General features: G+C 48.8%; 1 protein-coding gene across 8 annotated transcripts in view; it reads left to right on the top strand.

The window, feature by feature from the left end:
* The window catches only part of MYT1 (myelin transcription factor 1), a 68,939-nt gene that overhangs the window by 37,699 nt on the left and 14,618 nt on the right, over positions 1–16,622 (top strand). For 4 of the 8 annotated variants that reach the window (XM_087750244.1, XM_087750250.1, XM_087750251.1 and 1 more), the window contains exons 6-16: positions 559–806; positions 1,707–2,576; positions 3,200–3,334; positions 4,757–4,847; positions 6,472–6,585; positions 8,041–8,255; positions 10,854–11,059; positions 11,715–11,984; positions 12,738–12,892; positions 15,334–15,396; positions 15,616–15,684. In XM_087750244.1, coding sequence (XP_087606370.1) covers positions 559–806; positions 1,707–2,576; positions 3,200–3,334; positions 4,757–4,847; positions 6,472–6,585; positions 8,041–8,255; positions 10,854–11,059; positions 11,715–11,984; positions 12,738–12,892; positions 15,334–15,396; positions 15,616–15,684 — 2,436 coding nt within the window. The remainder of the gene's footprint in view (positions 1–558; positions 807–1,706; positions 2,577–3,199; positions 3,335–4,756; positions 4,848–6,471; positions 6,586–8,040; positions 8,256–10,853; positions 11,060–11,714; positions 11,985–12,737; positions 12,893–15,333; positions 15,397–15,615; positions 15,685–16,622) is intronic. The other 4 variants (XM_087750246.1, XM_087750248.1, XM_087750247.1 and 1 more) reach the window with 4 other exon arrangements.

The following is a 16,622-nucleotide window of genomic DNA, read 5'->3' as shown; positions in this document are numbered from 1 at the left end:
ACCTGGCTCCGGCACCTGGGGTTGATGGGAGCTGTCAGCAGGCAGAGATTTTGGTCTGCTTCGTGCCTCTATGGACAGGGAGGGGAAATGAGAGTGCGCTGGCCGACTTCGAGGCCAGGCCAGCCTTAACTGATGGCTTTCATCACCCTGTAACGGTGAAATTGGAGTGGTTGGTGGACACGCCCCAGGGGCTGGTTCCGCATCCCCTGCCTGGTTTCATGGTGGCACTGATGGCCATCACCGACAGTGGTGCTGGGAGCTGTTGGTCCTGCTGCTCCCTGGACAACAGCTGCCCATGGGCCAGACTGCTGGAGTGACCCAGCATCCTTGTGCTGACGTCTGAGTAAAGTTGACAAAGTTGCACAAAGCCAAGGTCTCAGAGCAGCTCTTCTGGCCACGAAGGCTTAAAACAGCTAAAAATCTGGGCTGCTGGATGATTTTTTTTTTTTAGTATTTTTGTATTTGTCCCACTTGCCTTTGCCTAACCGGTTCAGATGCCATAGCCATGCCTTTCTCACTCGGCAATGCCTCCTCTCTGTTCCTTGATCCCATCTGCAGTTTACAAAGCTGCCCTCTAGCAAAGAAGAGGAAACTTCAGGATGCGGAGGCCGAACATCTGGTGTCGAAGAGAAAATCCCATCCGCTCAAGCTGGCCTTGGATGAAGGCTACAACGTCGACAGCGACGGCAGCGAGGAGGCTGAGGCGAAGGAGGAGTCTGGCTCTGACGAGTCGGAGGGGACGCTGGAGGAGGACGAGGCGGAGGCGGTGGAGCAGGAGGAGACCCGGAGCCCCGAGTTGGCAGAAGGTGCTTTATCATTATTGATTGCAGAGCTGTGTTCTGCAGATGAATAAAGGGCAGAGAGTGTTAATAACCAGGAGTTATAGCTCCTCTGAATTATGTACAGGATGGGTTCTTCAATTACTACGTTCGGTGGAAGCACAACGGCAAAGCTCTGGTTAAGCTGAGGGGATACGCGCAGATCGTCTCTGGTGTCTTAAAAATGAGAGCTTTTCCATCAGGGATGCTCCCTGGGGAAAGACCCACAGACAGCACAGAGGAGCTCACCGCATGGCTCAGATGGCAGCGGGGAAGAGAGCCGGGGTCCCACATCAGTGCCTCGACGGGCTCGGCTGCCTTCCCCTTGCAGGAGCTGTCCCCCTGACCGGATCCGGCCACTCTCCGAGAGGAGTGACAGGCAAATGACCTGGGTGTCCAGCCGGGGTCCTGGCACTGTGTCGCTCCCCGGTTTGGAGCCCCTGGCTTGGGGAGCACTGGGAGCAAGGGGGCCAGGTGGCTGCTGATGGTGTGAGCTGGAAGCTGCATGCATCTGAGCTCCACGAAAGCTTCAGTGGAAATCTCCTTTCTACCTGCCATTCCCAAATGCAATAAATTAGGCTTCTCCAGGGGTGTAACAGCCAGGCTCTGGTTTCAGTTAAGCTGAAATAAGACAAAGAGATGTTTATGAGCTTATACAATTACTTTCTTTTCCTCCTTCTTTTTTCTTTTCCTCCTTTTTTTCCTTTCCCTCTTTTTTTCTTTTTCTTTTCCTCACTTTTTTCTTTTTCTTTCTTTCCCTTTCCCTTTCCCTTTCCCTTTCCCTTTCCCTTTCCCTTTCCCTTTCCCTTTCCCTTTCCCTTTCCCTTTCCCTTTCCCTTTCCCTTTCCCTTTCCCTTTCCCTTTCTTTTCCTACTTCCCCTCCCTCAGAGAGAAGCCCAGCAAAATCAACCCATTACGGACAAAACACGGCAACAAGTACGTCTGGGCCCAGCAAGGCCAACTATAGCAGCTATCAAGAAATAATCGCCAACTCTCTCCTAAACCTAGGCCAAATAGCAGAGGAAACCCTCGCCATCGAAGGGCAGCTGCCGGAAGCTGAGCTGCAGGTCTCCAAGCCGCCGTCCAACGTTGTGCATCTGGTCCATGAGGATGCGGGAGAGGAGTTAGTGGAGGAGGAGTGCGACAAGGAGATCATCATCCAGACGGAGGATGCGGAGGAGGTCATCGAGGTCACCAGCGAACGCAGCAGCGAGTTGTGTCCGGAGCACCGGGACGATGCAAACTGCGAGGAGTCCTGCAAACTGCAAAAGGCTGAAGCAGAAGAAGAGGATGAGGAGGATGAGGAGGAGGATGAAGATGAGGAGGAGGAGGAGGAAGAGGAAGAAGAGGAGGAGGAAGAGGAAGAAGAGGAGGAGGAAGAAGAGGAGGAGGAGATGGCTCCTGAAGTGATCTGCGAAGAAGCTCCTCACACTTCTCAGGACACCCAGAAAAGCCACTGTGAAGGGCAGTTCAGCCCAAAGCCCGAGTACTCGGTCATCGTGGAGGTCCGGTCGGATGATGACAAAGACGACGATGCCCGCTCCCAGAAATCGGCAGTGACCGATGAGTCAGAGATGTACGACATGATGACGAGGGGGAACCTGGGGCTGCTGGAACAAGCCATCGCACTGAAGGCCGAGCAGGTGAAAATTGTGCGGGAGCCCAGCCGGCTGCCAGGAGAGCACGTAAAGCACTTCCAGGTGGACGAGAAACAGAGCAAACCGCTGGACAGCATCCGAAAGAGCTACTACGGCAAAGGTATGGGGACGAGCCTTCGCATGTCTCTTTCCTTCCTATTCCCAGCTGAATTTGTCTGCTCAGCACCCCATGAAAACTAGGCTGCTGGGGGGTTTCACAGCCCACAGAGGGAATTCAGCCACAAATCCTCAATGTCCAGAGGGATGGGGACATCCTAGAGGTCAACAGTGAATGCACAAAATGATGGTGTCCTCTACGTCTCAGCAGGGGAACTGCGTAGCTAAATTGCCTGTTGGTCTTAAAAACCTCAGCCTGGTCAGTAGGGCTGGTTTAAAATCCAAGTGGGTTTTAAAGTAGTAGTAGGAGCCTGGCCACAGCAACACAAGGGACTTGGCAGGGGCTCAGCTCCCCGGGAGCTGAGCTGGGCTGCCGGCTCAGTTGGTGTGAGCTGCTCCACCCTCCTAGCTGGGTTAGCTACTTAAATTGCTTTGCTGATTTTAATTTTTGAAACTTCCAGTGTTATAATTCCACCTTCAGCAAAAAAACCTCCAAACCCGAAGGTTTCTCCCTCTGTGACTGGAAAAGTGGTGGGAAGCATCCTTAGCAATTTTTCTCTCCTTTCCACCTCTTCCCCTCCAAATCCGCTAACCTGCTTCCCACTGCCCTTTCCCCACAATCCCTAGATCCCTCAAGACCTGAGAAGCGAGAAATCAAATGTCCAACTCCTGGCTGCGATGGGACCGGCCACGTCACGGGACTCTACCCTCACCATCGCAGCCTCTCTGGTTGTCCGCACAAAGACAGGATCCCTCCCGAGAGTGAGTACATGGTGGGACAACACGGCTTGCTTAAATTAGTCTGAAGCCTTATTTCCTAGGGGGATTTTCACACCTGATGGGTAGAGCCGTCTCAAGGCCAATGGGCACTCCAAATAGTCCCAAATGATGTGAATTTTATGACCAAGTCTCTAGCACAAGCCTGATGTTAATTCTTGGCGTATAACAGAGTTTCTGCCATGGGATGGTGCTTTTCCAAGTTGTTCTGGGATGCTTCTATCCACCAAATTGTTATCGCTCTTCATGGGAACCGCTATGGAGATTACAAGGAAATCCTACCCTTCTTAAAGATTTTAGCACCATCCTGTGGAGAATGAGGTCCCTTCTCTGAAAATCAAAGAGGTGCTTTAAAAATGATGCCCATCTCCAGAGGTGTGTTAAGCCGTTCCCATCTCTACACTGAATGTCCCATATTTTTCTCTATTTGGGATATCATGTTGGGAAGAAGGGGAAACTCTTCTTTCCTGCTGTCCGAATGTGCTGAAGGTGTTGCCGTACAGCAGATGAGAGGAGTCGTTCAGGACGTGCAGGATAGCTGAGTCCCCTCCTACACTTGCATCACTGTAAAATTCACAAGGTGCTATATCGAGATTCATCTATTCCACAAAAAATATTTATCATCATTGTAACAGATTTATATATATATATATATATATATATATACATAGAGAGATATTTTATTTCTACCTCTCTACCAGCATTCTAAATAGCTTTCCCTGTGCATATACATAAAAATCAATGTTGTACGTTTAGGATAATGGCATAATAGACAAAAAAAAAAAAAGAGCCCTTCTTTACCAGTAATTTCAAAGGTTGCAGACCTGCCATAAACACGGAACTGCAGGAAACAAGGAGAAAGTATAGCTATCTTCACGCAAGCTTGAATGCAAGAAAAAATATTAATAAATAGCTAACACAAGCTGTGTGCTTTAGAAAAGCTTGCAAATCAAATTATTTTCTTTACTTTTAAGGTCAGCGCTGCAGGAAGCAATAATCCTGAAGATTAAAATAAAAAAAAAAAAATCAAACAAAGACTAGTCCTAAGGATAAAAGCAGTGATACAACTTCAATCACTTAAAAGTACCTGAAATTGGGAGACTTGGCTCCAAAACAGTGGTGGGCGGGAGGGGCTGGATGGGGGAAACCGGACTGCAATCAGCAAACGAAGAGAAAGCCCAAGCTGTGTGCAGAGATGCTAATCTAGTGCTGACCTGAGCACTGCTGCCTTGTAAATCTTTTTTTTCTCTACACAGACGAATTCTAATTACAGCATTTCATGTTCCCTGATTTCTAGGAAACCAACGTACAAGACTTGATGATTTTGTCTTTTTTTTCCTTCCTCTGATTTTTACCAAGTTGTTTTTGCTTCCCTTCCCCTCTCCCCTTCCCCTTCTCGCTCTGAAGTCTTGGCGATGCACGAGAACGTGTTGAAATGCCCCACACCAGGCTGCACAGGACAGGGTCACGTCAACAGCAACCGCAACACGCACAGGAGGTACCAGCTTTGATTTCTCCTCCGTAACAGCCAGGGCAAGGATAGCAGCAGGGCAACCATCCCCAAAAGCCTTGGCTTTACTCTTGGACTGAGAGATGGTGCAACTAAGATGGGCGAAGCAGGGATGAGCCTAAGACAAAGAATAATATGAGAAAGCAAGACGGGGCAGTGATTTCTGGCTGGGCAACAGAGCAGAGCAATCCTTCCAGGCTCGCAGGTGGGACGATGTGGGGGTGGATGCAGGTGGGGGTTCATGGAAGAGGTGTTTGGCACTAGGGAAGCAGAGGGTGACTGGTGCAGCTGACTGGAGGGTGATGTTTGTGTTTGGTGGTGTGGCACTTAACAGGATTTCTAGGAATTTCCACCATATTTAGACTGAAATTAGTCTGTGATATTGATGAGCTGGGAATTTAGGTCCTCTTGCTGTAGGACCTCAGCCCACATGTGGGCAGGAGGAGACAGGGTTGTGCTTTGGGACCTGTAATTATACCCCATGCTCTGGCTTCGGTTAAACTCCAGCACTTTTACAAACAGGAAGGCTGCAAGCCAAGGGGATGGTGCACTTAAAAGCTAGAAACTTTCCAAAAAGCCAGATGAGCTTGTGCTACAGGGGTGCGCTCATGAATTTATGATTTACCATTCGTTGCACTTGAGCTTAATTGGCAGAAAGTGACGGCTTTGTAAATATTGATGTGTTTGCAGGCGCGAGGTAAGTTTGTGTTGTTACTTGTTCAGCCATGGAAGAAGCTGGTGGATGCCTCATTGTAGCTGTAGCTGCTAGAGGAAAATTAGGGAAATCTGCTTGGTTAATTGAGAAGCTTGGTTTGGTGCAGGCAGCAAGCGATTGCAGTGAGCTCGAGGTGATCCACTGGTGTTAGTGGGTTATGAAGTGAGCTTTGGGCATAGCGGTTTGGGCTGAGACCCGGCAGGGTCGGAGCCCTGAATTTCATGCGGGGCTGGGCTGGGATTCGCTCGGCTGCTCCGGTGATGAAGGTGCCCGTGATGGCTTTGGGTCAGCTGGGAGCATGCAGGCTCTGCTTGTGAGGGGTTTTCACTGTCCCTGAGCAATCGCTGCAAGTGCCAAGCTGTCCCAAAGAGGCAGAGCCAGGCTTATACTTACGGCATGTCTGAGCAAAAGCCATTACAGCCCCCGACCTCCCCCAGGCACCAGCGTGCTGGCAGCTGCGCACATCAGAAGTGCAAATGTTTCCCCGCAAGTGCCCCTCAGAAGGCTCCCTTCAAACGGCCCCTGCAAAAGATCCAAATAAATACAAATAAAAAATGCCATTTAACTGCTAAAACCACTCAAAGAAACCAGCCCGTCCCCTTCTGCCTCTGCTGTGCTCAGCCCGGGGGAGCTGCCTCCTTGGTCCATCTCCGGGCCCTGGGGATGCTCCGGGGCTCATCCTGGAGAGATTTGGTACTTGATGTTTGGCTGCTTTGCTGCTTGCCAAGACTAAAAGTAAGCTAGGATAATGATAATAAAAAAAAAACCCTTTAAATGAAAACACTTTTCTCATGGGCTCAGCGCAGCTCTGGGTCCCTGAAATGAAGATTTTCATGCTCATCCCTCATGCTTGGTTTCCTTCTCTCTTTTTTTTCTCCTTTTAAAATACTCCCACAGTTTATCTGGGTGCCCAATTGCTGCTGCTGAAAAATTAGCCAAATCACATGAAAAGCAACAAACCCAGTCTGGTGATCCTTCGAAGACCAGCTCCAATTCTGACCGGATACTCAGGTAAACAGGACCATGAAGCCCAGCGCCGTGTAACCGCGCTGCCCCAGCCCTCCCCGCGATGCCACGCTCACAAGAGCAGCCGTCACGGCTCCCTCCGGCTGTATCTTGATACTGCTGAGTCCTGTTATTATGATCATAGGTCTCGCCAAGGTGGGGAGATATTTAATTGATGATCCCAGGGAGGGCATTGAGGACAATGAATTGCTTCTGTAGCATCAATTAATGCTGAGGCTACAGGCCAAAGGGTTTTACCAGTGCAGCAGAAGGCATTTGTGCCGATTGCTCTGCAATGCAAACTGCCAGAGAATGATGGCTGTTATATTAGCATTATAAGTAGGGTGGGCTCAGGGAGGGGGAGGAGGAGATTTAGGCTACGTATAAATCACTCAATGGCAGTTTCGCCTAAGTCCACCCGCTTTTCTTCCTTAGCCCGCATGGTTCAGAGGAGAGAAACCTGCCACTCATTTTCAAACCAGTCACATTTATTTTGTTATTTTGCCCATCTCTATCTTCCCAGGAGAAAGGGCTGTCTCACATTAAGGGTGTCCCTGATAGATCCTGGCTTCCATAGCTGATGTGATTCATGAGGCTACAGATGGATTGTAATATGGTTAGTTATTTTGGAACGAGAGCAGGATAAAAACCACAGTACGAGCCCTGAGCAGCACTCCCACAAAGGCATCGGGGTCTGATTAATTTCTTTATTTGCTCCCCAGGACTGCTGAGCACCCCGGTGCACCAGCACTCGGTGCTTTGGAAAGGCCATTTAGGGCGATTACTTATTTATTTGCAGCGGAGCCTGCGCCGGGCGCAGAGCGCTCCGAGCGCATCACGAGGACAGTCCATGCTCCAAGGAGCTCCCGCTCCGAGGACTCGCTGGTGGAAAGAGGTCACGGGAAGGAGAATAACAATAGGCCATTTATATACAATTTATATGCAAGACAAATTGATTCATGATAGGCAGCCCAGCAGAAGCGGGTCTTTAAGAGGGACTCTGCAGGCAGGGGAAAGGCCCTGGTGCTTTTGCAATGAATCCGCAGCAGGGAATGGAGCTAAACTGGGGTCCTCACGCCTTCGTGTGCCATCCTGTGTCATGGGTCCCATAGGTGAGTGATGCCCAAGTTTTTACTGCCGCTGGAAAAGTGCTGCCACACCACAGCAGCCTGCAAGAATATTGTTTTGTGTGAGCTCAACACCTCGGTGTTTTGCCTAAAAAGAGAAAAAGAAAAAAAAAAAAAAGGAAAAAAATGGGAAAAAATAAAAAAGAAATCTAAGAGACCCAAAGCAGCTGCAGACTTGCTGAGGGACAGCAAAAGGGCTGTCACTGCCTCCTCTTCCCCAGTAACCCCTGGGGGACAAGGTGCAGCTACGTGTCCCCATCGTATCCGGTCCCCTCCCAACAACCATCTCATTGAGGAAAAGAGAAATCACTGTTGCTCGTTGTTTCATCCTCAGGCCTATGTGCTTTGTGAAGCAACTGGAGATCCCTCAGTATGGAAGCTACCGGCCCAACATGGTCCCAGCAACCCCCCGGGCCAACCTGGCCAAGGAGCTGGAGAAGTACTCCAAGGTCACCTTCGATTATGCAAGTTTTGATGCTCAGGTTTTTGGCAAACGCATGCTTGCCCCAAAGATTCAGACTAGCGAAACCTCACCTAAAGCCTTTAAATGTAAGTTGGGAGCAGGGATGGGCTGGTTTTTGCATTTTTTGCCTTGCTCAGCGTGTCGTGAGGCTCTTGGGATCGTGGGTTTGGGGTGATGGGAGATGTGGGGCTGAGTTGCTGGATCCCTCCTGCTGCTGTGAAGCAGGGGGAGAAATGGGGATGGGGAAGCTAAGATGGGTGCTGTGGCATGTACATGGTGGAGAGAGGAGCCCATGGCTGCCGGTAAAGCTTTGCTTGGGGGAGAGTCGCTTTGGCTTTGGGAAGAATTGGTGGGAACATTAATCTGAGCGATGTCTCTAGGTGGGATAAGTTACACAGTTGTCCTCAGTCCGTCTCTGCTGCTTTGCAGTTCATATCTATTGATCTGTCTTTCCTCATCTAGCTAAATGGATGATAGTTTTCTTCTCTTCCATCTTATATATGACCCACTCCACCCATTTGTCTTCTCTGCTGTGCTCTGCTCTCCAACTCTGCTACCTATCGATCACCCACCTCCTATCTCCCAGCTCTTTCCTGTTGTAGCCACCCACCTCTGCTCTGTACCGAGGACCTTGCACTGGTTCCAACACTGTGCAAGGAAAGTGTGGGTGAAAATGAAATGGTTAAATAAACCCTCAGGGGCTGGGCTGTCAGGAGCAGGAGGGAAGATGCATGGGGAGCCAGCCTGCCGCAGACTGATGTTAAACCTCCTCCTTCCCTTTGATACCAAGCGTGTACCTGAAGACATCTTTTTGAGGAAAAAAAAAAAAAAAAAAAAAGATTTAGGAGCCCAGTTTGCAGAAGTCAGCAGCCTCAAGAGGGCTTTCTGTCTGGCTAATCCCACTTCCACAATCCTGTTTAATCCTGATGCAGCTGCTCTCTAAAAAGTGCTCGTACTTGAAAGCATCCCGGTTGTTGCACTACAATGGAAGCGCCCTTTATTACAGTACTAAATCTGTAAAGGATCAGACAATGAAATTGGATGGAGGCCAGAGAGCACAACTGCCACTGTCATCCTGGGTTAGGGCTGATGGAAAAGTAATTTGTTTCCCAGCACAAGTGATTCTCTTGCTGAATAGATTGTGTTATTTGCAATATTAGCAAAGAATTTTCAGGGTAATTGTACCGACAAAAATAATTCCAGCAGACCCACTAGGATAATCCTTTCTATTTTTTCTCATCACTTATTTTACTAATTTGCTGATTGCGAGTCTATTAATGGTAGAAATACTTATGAAATGGAAAAGCATCGCTGAGCCTACGGTGTGAAATTGAAATTGGCATCTCACGATCCTGGATATTGTCGAGTTGGGCTGGCAAATACCCACACCCCGCCGCAAAGGCATGGATTAAACTGGACTCGAAAACAAGCAGCCATACACAAGAATAACCATTTGGGCAAACCTCCAATGAGTTAATCAAAGCGACAAGATGAATATGATTGCCAATCATAGCAGGGAAATCTGTTCCTTTCACTGAGAACTTATTTTAAAGAGATCTTCATCCAGAGGGATTTATATTCCACTGCATGTGTGTGCATAACTCCCATTAATGTCAATATGCATTATATACGCACACAAGGAAGAAGAAAGCAGTCCTCAGGAAGATTAGCATTTTATAGTGTCTTATATTACAAGTTTGTAATGGGAATAATGAAATCGCTTTGCTCTGTAGCCACATCAACCAAGGTTGTCTTGCTGCTTTGCCGTCGTTGGGCCAAAGCTTACGAGTCTTCCCCGGGTGAGACTCCCACTGAAGGGGGGGGATGTTTCCCCCAGAAAGGGCATAGTGAAATGAATTAAGAATTATGAAGATTTTGCTAATTGATTCAGCATACAATCCTGTGAGTGTTGAAAATCAGCTGGTCCCCTGTTTGCACTGAAACTACTGACTTCAGAGGGACTGTGTGTGGGTCCTGGCCCTCCTAAATGGATCCAGGTTCAAGACTAGGGCAAGTTTTATTGTAGGTTAACCCTGGGAAATACTCAGTTTCATTTCATAGGGTGTAAAGAGAAATTGCATCTCCAGGATGTCACTGCTGCGCACTATGACATACAGTAACAGCGTGGTGTCGTGGCCGCGTGTGGCTGTGTAATAAATCCTGTTATTCAGGCATATTTAAATGATATGTCAGCTGTCAGAAAAATCCATATTTCACTGGTGTCATCATCGGAAGCTCGTATTTCATGGCCATGGTTTTGCTATTAATGTAATTTTTTAAATTGTAAGTTTTCAAACGTGCTACAAGAAATCTTCCCGTAAGTCAGCTCTGCAGATAAGTTATGAACAACAAAAAAAGAGCCAGGGAGCTTCTCTAAGTTTTCTCCTTTAACTCCTTCCACCGAGGATCAGCTTTAATGAAGTAAAGCACTCATGTTTTGGGGACTGGATGGCAGAGTCAGTTAATGAATTAAGTTTTCACACCGAGAGACCATTGCCCACGTCGCAGCCAGCACTGCTCCTATTGCACATCCCCAGCAACGAAATAGCTCGTGGCTTGATAATAACCACAGGTTGCCACTGGAACTGCTAAAACATTAGCTGTGTCAGGCTGACTTAACCTCTCACCGCTGCCTGTGCTGGTTATACATTAACCTTGGGTTGTTCCTTCTCTTTTTATTCCAGCCAAACCTTTTCCAAAGGCCTCTTCCCCCAGCCACAGCCCCTCCAGCAGTTACGTGAAGAGCACTTCATCTTCCTCCACAGGCTTCGACTACTCCCACGACGCCGAGGCTGCGCACATGGCTGCCACTGCCATCCTCAACCTCTCCACCCGCTGCTGGGAAATGCCAGAGAATCTCAGCACGAAGCAACAAGAGGCCCCCAGCAAGGTGAGCCGAGCATGCCCAGGGACCACCACACCACCGCGCAGCCGAGTGGGTTAAAACTTGACGTTTGGGATGGGAGAAATACCTTTTTTTACCCTTCCTTTCATTTTAATCTTTAAATATAGAGGGAATGCAGAGACATCACACATCACCCTTTTGCTCCCTGCTTTGGGTGATGCAGTTTGGAGAAGGTAATCTTGGCCCTTAGTGTGTTATGGAGATGCATCATGGTTCAGGTTACCCATCTGAGCCGAGCATCGCTCCCAAGCAGAGTCTCAGGGCTGGTTTCAGTTGCTCACTGGTCTCTTTCTGATGCCATTTGAGATTCCCCCGTTGCATCCAGGCTGACCTCCAGCTATTTTTCAGAGGAACGCAGGTTTTCCAGAAGTCCCATGTTGCACCCCCAGCCTTGGGCAGATGTCTTGGATGCTATGGGGCATCTTAAATGGCACTCGATGCCTGTGTTCAAGCAACTGAGTCAAAATGCCATGTTGCTGATAGCAGAGGAGTGCATTTGCATGGCACGTTTCTGAAAATATTTATGGAAGAGCACCCCTTCTCTGCAGTTCCTTCTAACTGACTGTGGAGAGGACAGGACATGGATAACCTGCCCCTTTGCTGGCAGCTGCTAACGTTGGGCATGTTTCCAACCTTTCAGTCCATGGACATTGAGGTGGATGAAAATGGGACTCTGGACTTGAGTATGAACAAGCACCGCAAACGGGAGAGCACCTTTCCCAGCAGCAGCAGCTGCAGCAGTAGTCCCAGCATGAAGTCCCCAGATGTGTCCCAGCGCCAAAACAGCACCAGTGCCACGAGCAGCACCATGACCTCCCCCCAGTCCAGCCAGACCTCCCGCCAGGATGAATGGGATGGGCCCATAGACTACACAAAACCAAACCGTCAGCGGGAAGAGGAGCCAGAAGAGGTGAGTAGTGACTTGATGCTTAAATAACACCTCACGGGGGACTGAATGCCATGTTTGCTTGCACAGTTGTCCTACTTTCTCCCAGAACCCCTAGTTTGCCCTTTAAGCCTAGGAGAGAAGTATTATTAGCTTCGTCACTGCTACCAGACATCAGCTGCGGACAATCAGGCAGGAGGCAGATGCTGTTGGATCTGTTGGGGTGCTCTTGCCAAGGAAGAACCCACCACTTGCGTTGTCCTGCGTCTGCAGTGCTTTCTTTGTTATAAATCCTTTCAGCTCATTTGCACTAGTGGTGCTCCTGGTGGCGTTCCTCAGGATGATTTATATCTGCCATTAGCAGATATGGCGCTGCGTGCCACTTAACATTAATCCTTGCAGGTGGGGGAGCCCAGCCATTACCTCCTGGCTGGGGTGAGCATCTTGGTCTTGGAAGCAGCACACTGCTTCTCTGCCCCTGGGGAGGCAGGTGTTGCTGAGGATGAGTATGGGGGGATTGCACTGATCTTCATCCCTTCAAGACCTTGGGAGAGCCAGGTGTAAATTCCTGTTCAGATGTATTTTACACATTTCTCCTATAAAAAGGGGAAATTGCAGACGATTTGACCTCTGGTTTGGGTACTCGAAGGTGCCTGCAAAGGTCTCAGGAGTGTTGGTAATGCTGCAGTAACTGGGATGAACCTGGGATCCTTTCCCACCACAGCTCAGCATCAATTACCACCCCTACAACCGCTTTTTCTGGCTGTTTTCTTGCAGTCAGAGCCTGCTGCCCACTCTTTTGCCTCCTCGGAAGCTGATGAGCAAGAAGTATCGGAGGAAAACTTTGAAGAACGAAAATACCCAGGGGAAGTTACTTTAACCAACTTCAAGCTTAAATTCCTCTCCAAGGACATCAAGAAAGAGCTGCTCACGTAAGTCCTGCCTTCTTGTCTTTTCCTCCAAAATGTATAAAATATGTACACAGGACAGCCAGGCTGGTAGGAGACAAAATTTGTTAGGAAATACATTTTAAAAATTAGAAGGGTAGTTCCCTTTCTTACTGTGATTGGTCTTATCTCATTTAAGCAGTTCAAATGAAAGCTCAAAGAGAAACCCTATCCTCATACAACTGCTGATCAATGGGGCATATGGCCTTGAAACTCTGCAGTGATGAAGGGATCTTTCTGGGGAGCTTGGTGCTCTCAGGATTCATGGATGTGGATGTGGAAACCTCCTTGCAGGGCCTGTTTACCCTGGGGTTTTCCTGCAAGAGTGTTTCTGGCACAGTGATGGAGCCTGTCCAATCTCCTGCCCCCTCGTTTTGGGACACTGCGTGATGCTGTGGAGCCAAGAGCACCCAAGGGATCTCAGTACCTTCTCAATGGGGGTGTTGCACTGCAAAGTGCTTTGTTGGGAAGGCAGGACTTGTTGGCTGTTTAACATAGCGCAATGAGTCCCATCACCATGATACCGCAGGGCCACAAAACGTGAACCAGGGCTACAGCAAGGTTGCATCTTACATTGGAGAGAGATCTTAACCAGACTCACATCTGTGTATTCATGGCATTGGGTGAGTGGAAATATAGACCCAGGTCTATTCTATTAGGTGGAGTATTGCTCTGCATCCACACTGATCCCCCAAATTAATGGTTAATGTTTAGAGCCTGACCCAAATGCTGCAGCTTGGACCTGGCTCTGATCTAATGGCAGGTCGGGATCAGTCTGCAGGTTGCGATGGGGAGGTCTCACCTCCTAGGCATCCCAGCAGATCTGCTGTGCTTGGGCCTCTTTCCTGTGCATCTGACCTTCCCATATGTTAAACAGGGAAGAGTTGGCAGGCATGGTTTTGCTGACCTTATACAATGTAGCTCGTTATTTGGCTATGCAAGCAGGAGGCTAAGGGAGAAGACAGGCAGGGAGGAGATCCATGCAGGCAGAGCAGCAGCAGCATCTTCCCTAAATGAGCAAAGCACAGATCAGCTACGCAAGCTCTAAAGGCTTTGTGAAAACCCAGCAGCAATGTGAATAGCAATTTCTGAGGTAGAGCCCTGAAGTCCTCCTGTGCTATAATTGTATCATGAGAGTAGAGAAATTTCCTAAATGGAAACAGCCCTGGAATAAATAAATGGTGTTGTGGGCAGCCCTGAGCCTTCTCTCCCCATTTAGCATCCTTGTTCCTTTCTGGCCCAAGGGCTGTAATGAATTAGTTGTAGTTAAGTCAGGAGCAGACTTGCCCTCCGTGGCTGTTTGATGCTCTGTGCCTGGGTGCAGTTCTTGGGCCATGTCCAGGCACTGATCGCAACTGCTGTGAAGGTGCTCGACACCTCTGTCTTCTTGCTGCCCTGCTGTTGGCACACGACTGGGTACCACGTAGCAATACTGCTGCTCAAACATCTTCATATCAGTGCTGGCTCTAGGGCTCACTGTGTTCGTGTAGGTGTTGTGGCTGTGAAAAGGACTCAAGGGTGAGCAGGGAATAGCTGTATCCCCAAGACTCAACCTGCCATGCCAAACTGTCCCAGGACATGCCCGTGCTGTCCCAGGACATCCCTGCTCTCTCACGTACCCCCTGGCCTCGGGCAGGCAGGGCACGACTGTGCCAGAGCCTCACTGCTCATGCACAAGCTGGATTTTATTCCCTGGACACGGAGAAGGGATGACACCTTTTCCCATTGCCCGTGCAAGTGCAATTCTCTGGGGAGGCAGTGGAGAGGGGTGGGTGGGAAACGCAGCCCGGCAAAGGCAGTAGGTGGCATGCGGCAGCTTCTGCCTCTCCTCAATTTAGGAGCGCCCAGGCACACGAGTCAGGGGTTACTTTTATTCCCTTTCTGGAGTGAACAGTATTTTCAAGCTTTTCTTTGCAGCTGTAGGGGCTGAAAAAAAAATCATTTAAGAAAGCTGAAATCTGACACTTCCAGGGAATAAGTTGATTCTTGCAGCCAGAGCTTCAGTATTGCAGAAATCACCCAAACTGGCAGCACCAAGGCACTGGTGTTCATGCCACCCAACAGGCTGCTTTAAGTTTTCCACTCGCACCGAGCAAACCAAGCAACTAAGTATTTTGAACACTTCACATTTGCTACAAATTTTTTCAATTTTTTTCAAATTTTTTTCAGCATCCTTGCGATCTTTTGGGAACAGAAAAGGGAGGAAGGGGAGCTGAAAGGGAAACAGCTGGTTTATTTGCATGCAAACATATGAACACACAGCGAGGTCCGATGGAAGGAGCCAGCGTAAGGGGTCTGGCTGCGGGGCCAGGCTGAGCCCCTCCACAGATGGACCCTGAGGAGGGCTCGGCTGGTTTTGCAGATCCGGGGCTCTCGGGTGAATTCCTGCCTTTCCAGCACTTACACTCGTTCTTGTTGTTGCCCAGTTGCCCAACCCCAGGCTGTGATGGCAGCGGACACATAACGGGAAACTATGCCTCTCACCGCAGGTGGGTTGACCTTCTTCTCATGGTTCAGACTCTGAAGACAACTTTTTTTTTTCTTTTAGTATATTTTTTGACCATGTGGATAGTTTGGTTCTGTTTCCTCCCCACCTTCTGTTGCCCCTCTCCCTCCCCCTCCCTGGCCCTTTTTCTTTTTCCTTTTTTCCTTTTTTTTTTTTTTTTTTTTTTTTTGCTTATCCAGATATTCCATCTCTTCTCTTTCAGCCTTTCTGGTTGTCCTCTTGCTGACAAGAGCCTCAGAAACCTCATGGCTGCCCACTCTGCTGACCTCAAGTATGTTTGCGCTCAACTTGGAACTCCTTTTTTTTTTCTTTTTTTTCCACCCTTTTTTCTCTCTTCCCCCTCCCTGCCCCCCCTCCTCTTGCTCTGCTTTTGCTTTTCCATCCCCTCCCTTCTCCTTTCAAAAAGCCGATCAAACTCCACCTGCGAGGAGCTCTGGTGGAGCCCAGCCTCCAGCTGCCGCGTTGGGAAGAGTCAGCATCATGGAGCAAGGCTTATTTTGGGAAGGGGGGATCACAGCAGCAATCAGAAATAACCTGGACTCCTGGCAGGTTTCCTTTGGGCACTGTAGACACATGCTATTTTCTTTTTCATTTGGCGTCTTTTCCCAAGCTCTTGTTTCCCTAGTTTGTGCCATAACCCTTTTCATTCAGCATTTTTGTATGGCTCTCAAATAATCCAAAGCCTAGATAAAGGCACATGCTTTATTTTGGGGTAGAGACACAGCTGGGAAAACACCACCAGGACATAGCGAAAAGAAGCCAACCGTTTTGGAGAACCTGGGTTGCTCATTTTATGCTAAATTTTAGGGGTTGTTTGGGATGCAGTGACAGAGCTTCCTATTCATTTCCATGGGAGTTTGATTTGCAAGGGAATGAAAGAGGGAGCAAGCAAACGCTTGGTGAGGCCGGATCCTGAGCCAGTGGCAAAGGGCTCACAGGCACATGAATTTCATTGTTCCCATTGCTGCTCCTGATGGGAGGAACCCAGTCTTCACATTTTCATGCAAATATCTTCCTCTGAATCCTGTTTTCATCTTTGCTGCTGTCTTCCCAAAACTCCCTGTTTTCACTAGGAGCTTATTCTTCACAAGAGGGTTTCCCAAATTCTCTCTTAAGTTGCCTCCCCTAAAGAAAGGTTTAACAGAAATTGTATTTAAAATAGATGGAGACACTGGGGGGACCTGAAACCTCCTCCACCCAACCTACATC

The sequence above is a fragment of the Nipponia nippon genome, unplaced genomic scaffold (assembly GCF_047370975.1).
Source record: "Nipponia nippon isolate SJK-2023a ecotype South Korea unplaced genomic scaffold, ASM4737097v1 scaffold_13, whole genome shotgun sequence".
NCBI classification, from domain to species: Eukaryota; Metazoa; Chordata; class Aves; order Pelecaniformes; family Threskiornithidae; genus Nipponia; species Nipponia nippon.
This window is presented reverse-complemented; position numbering and strand designations above follow the sequence as displayed.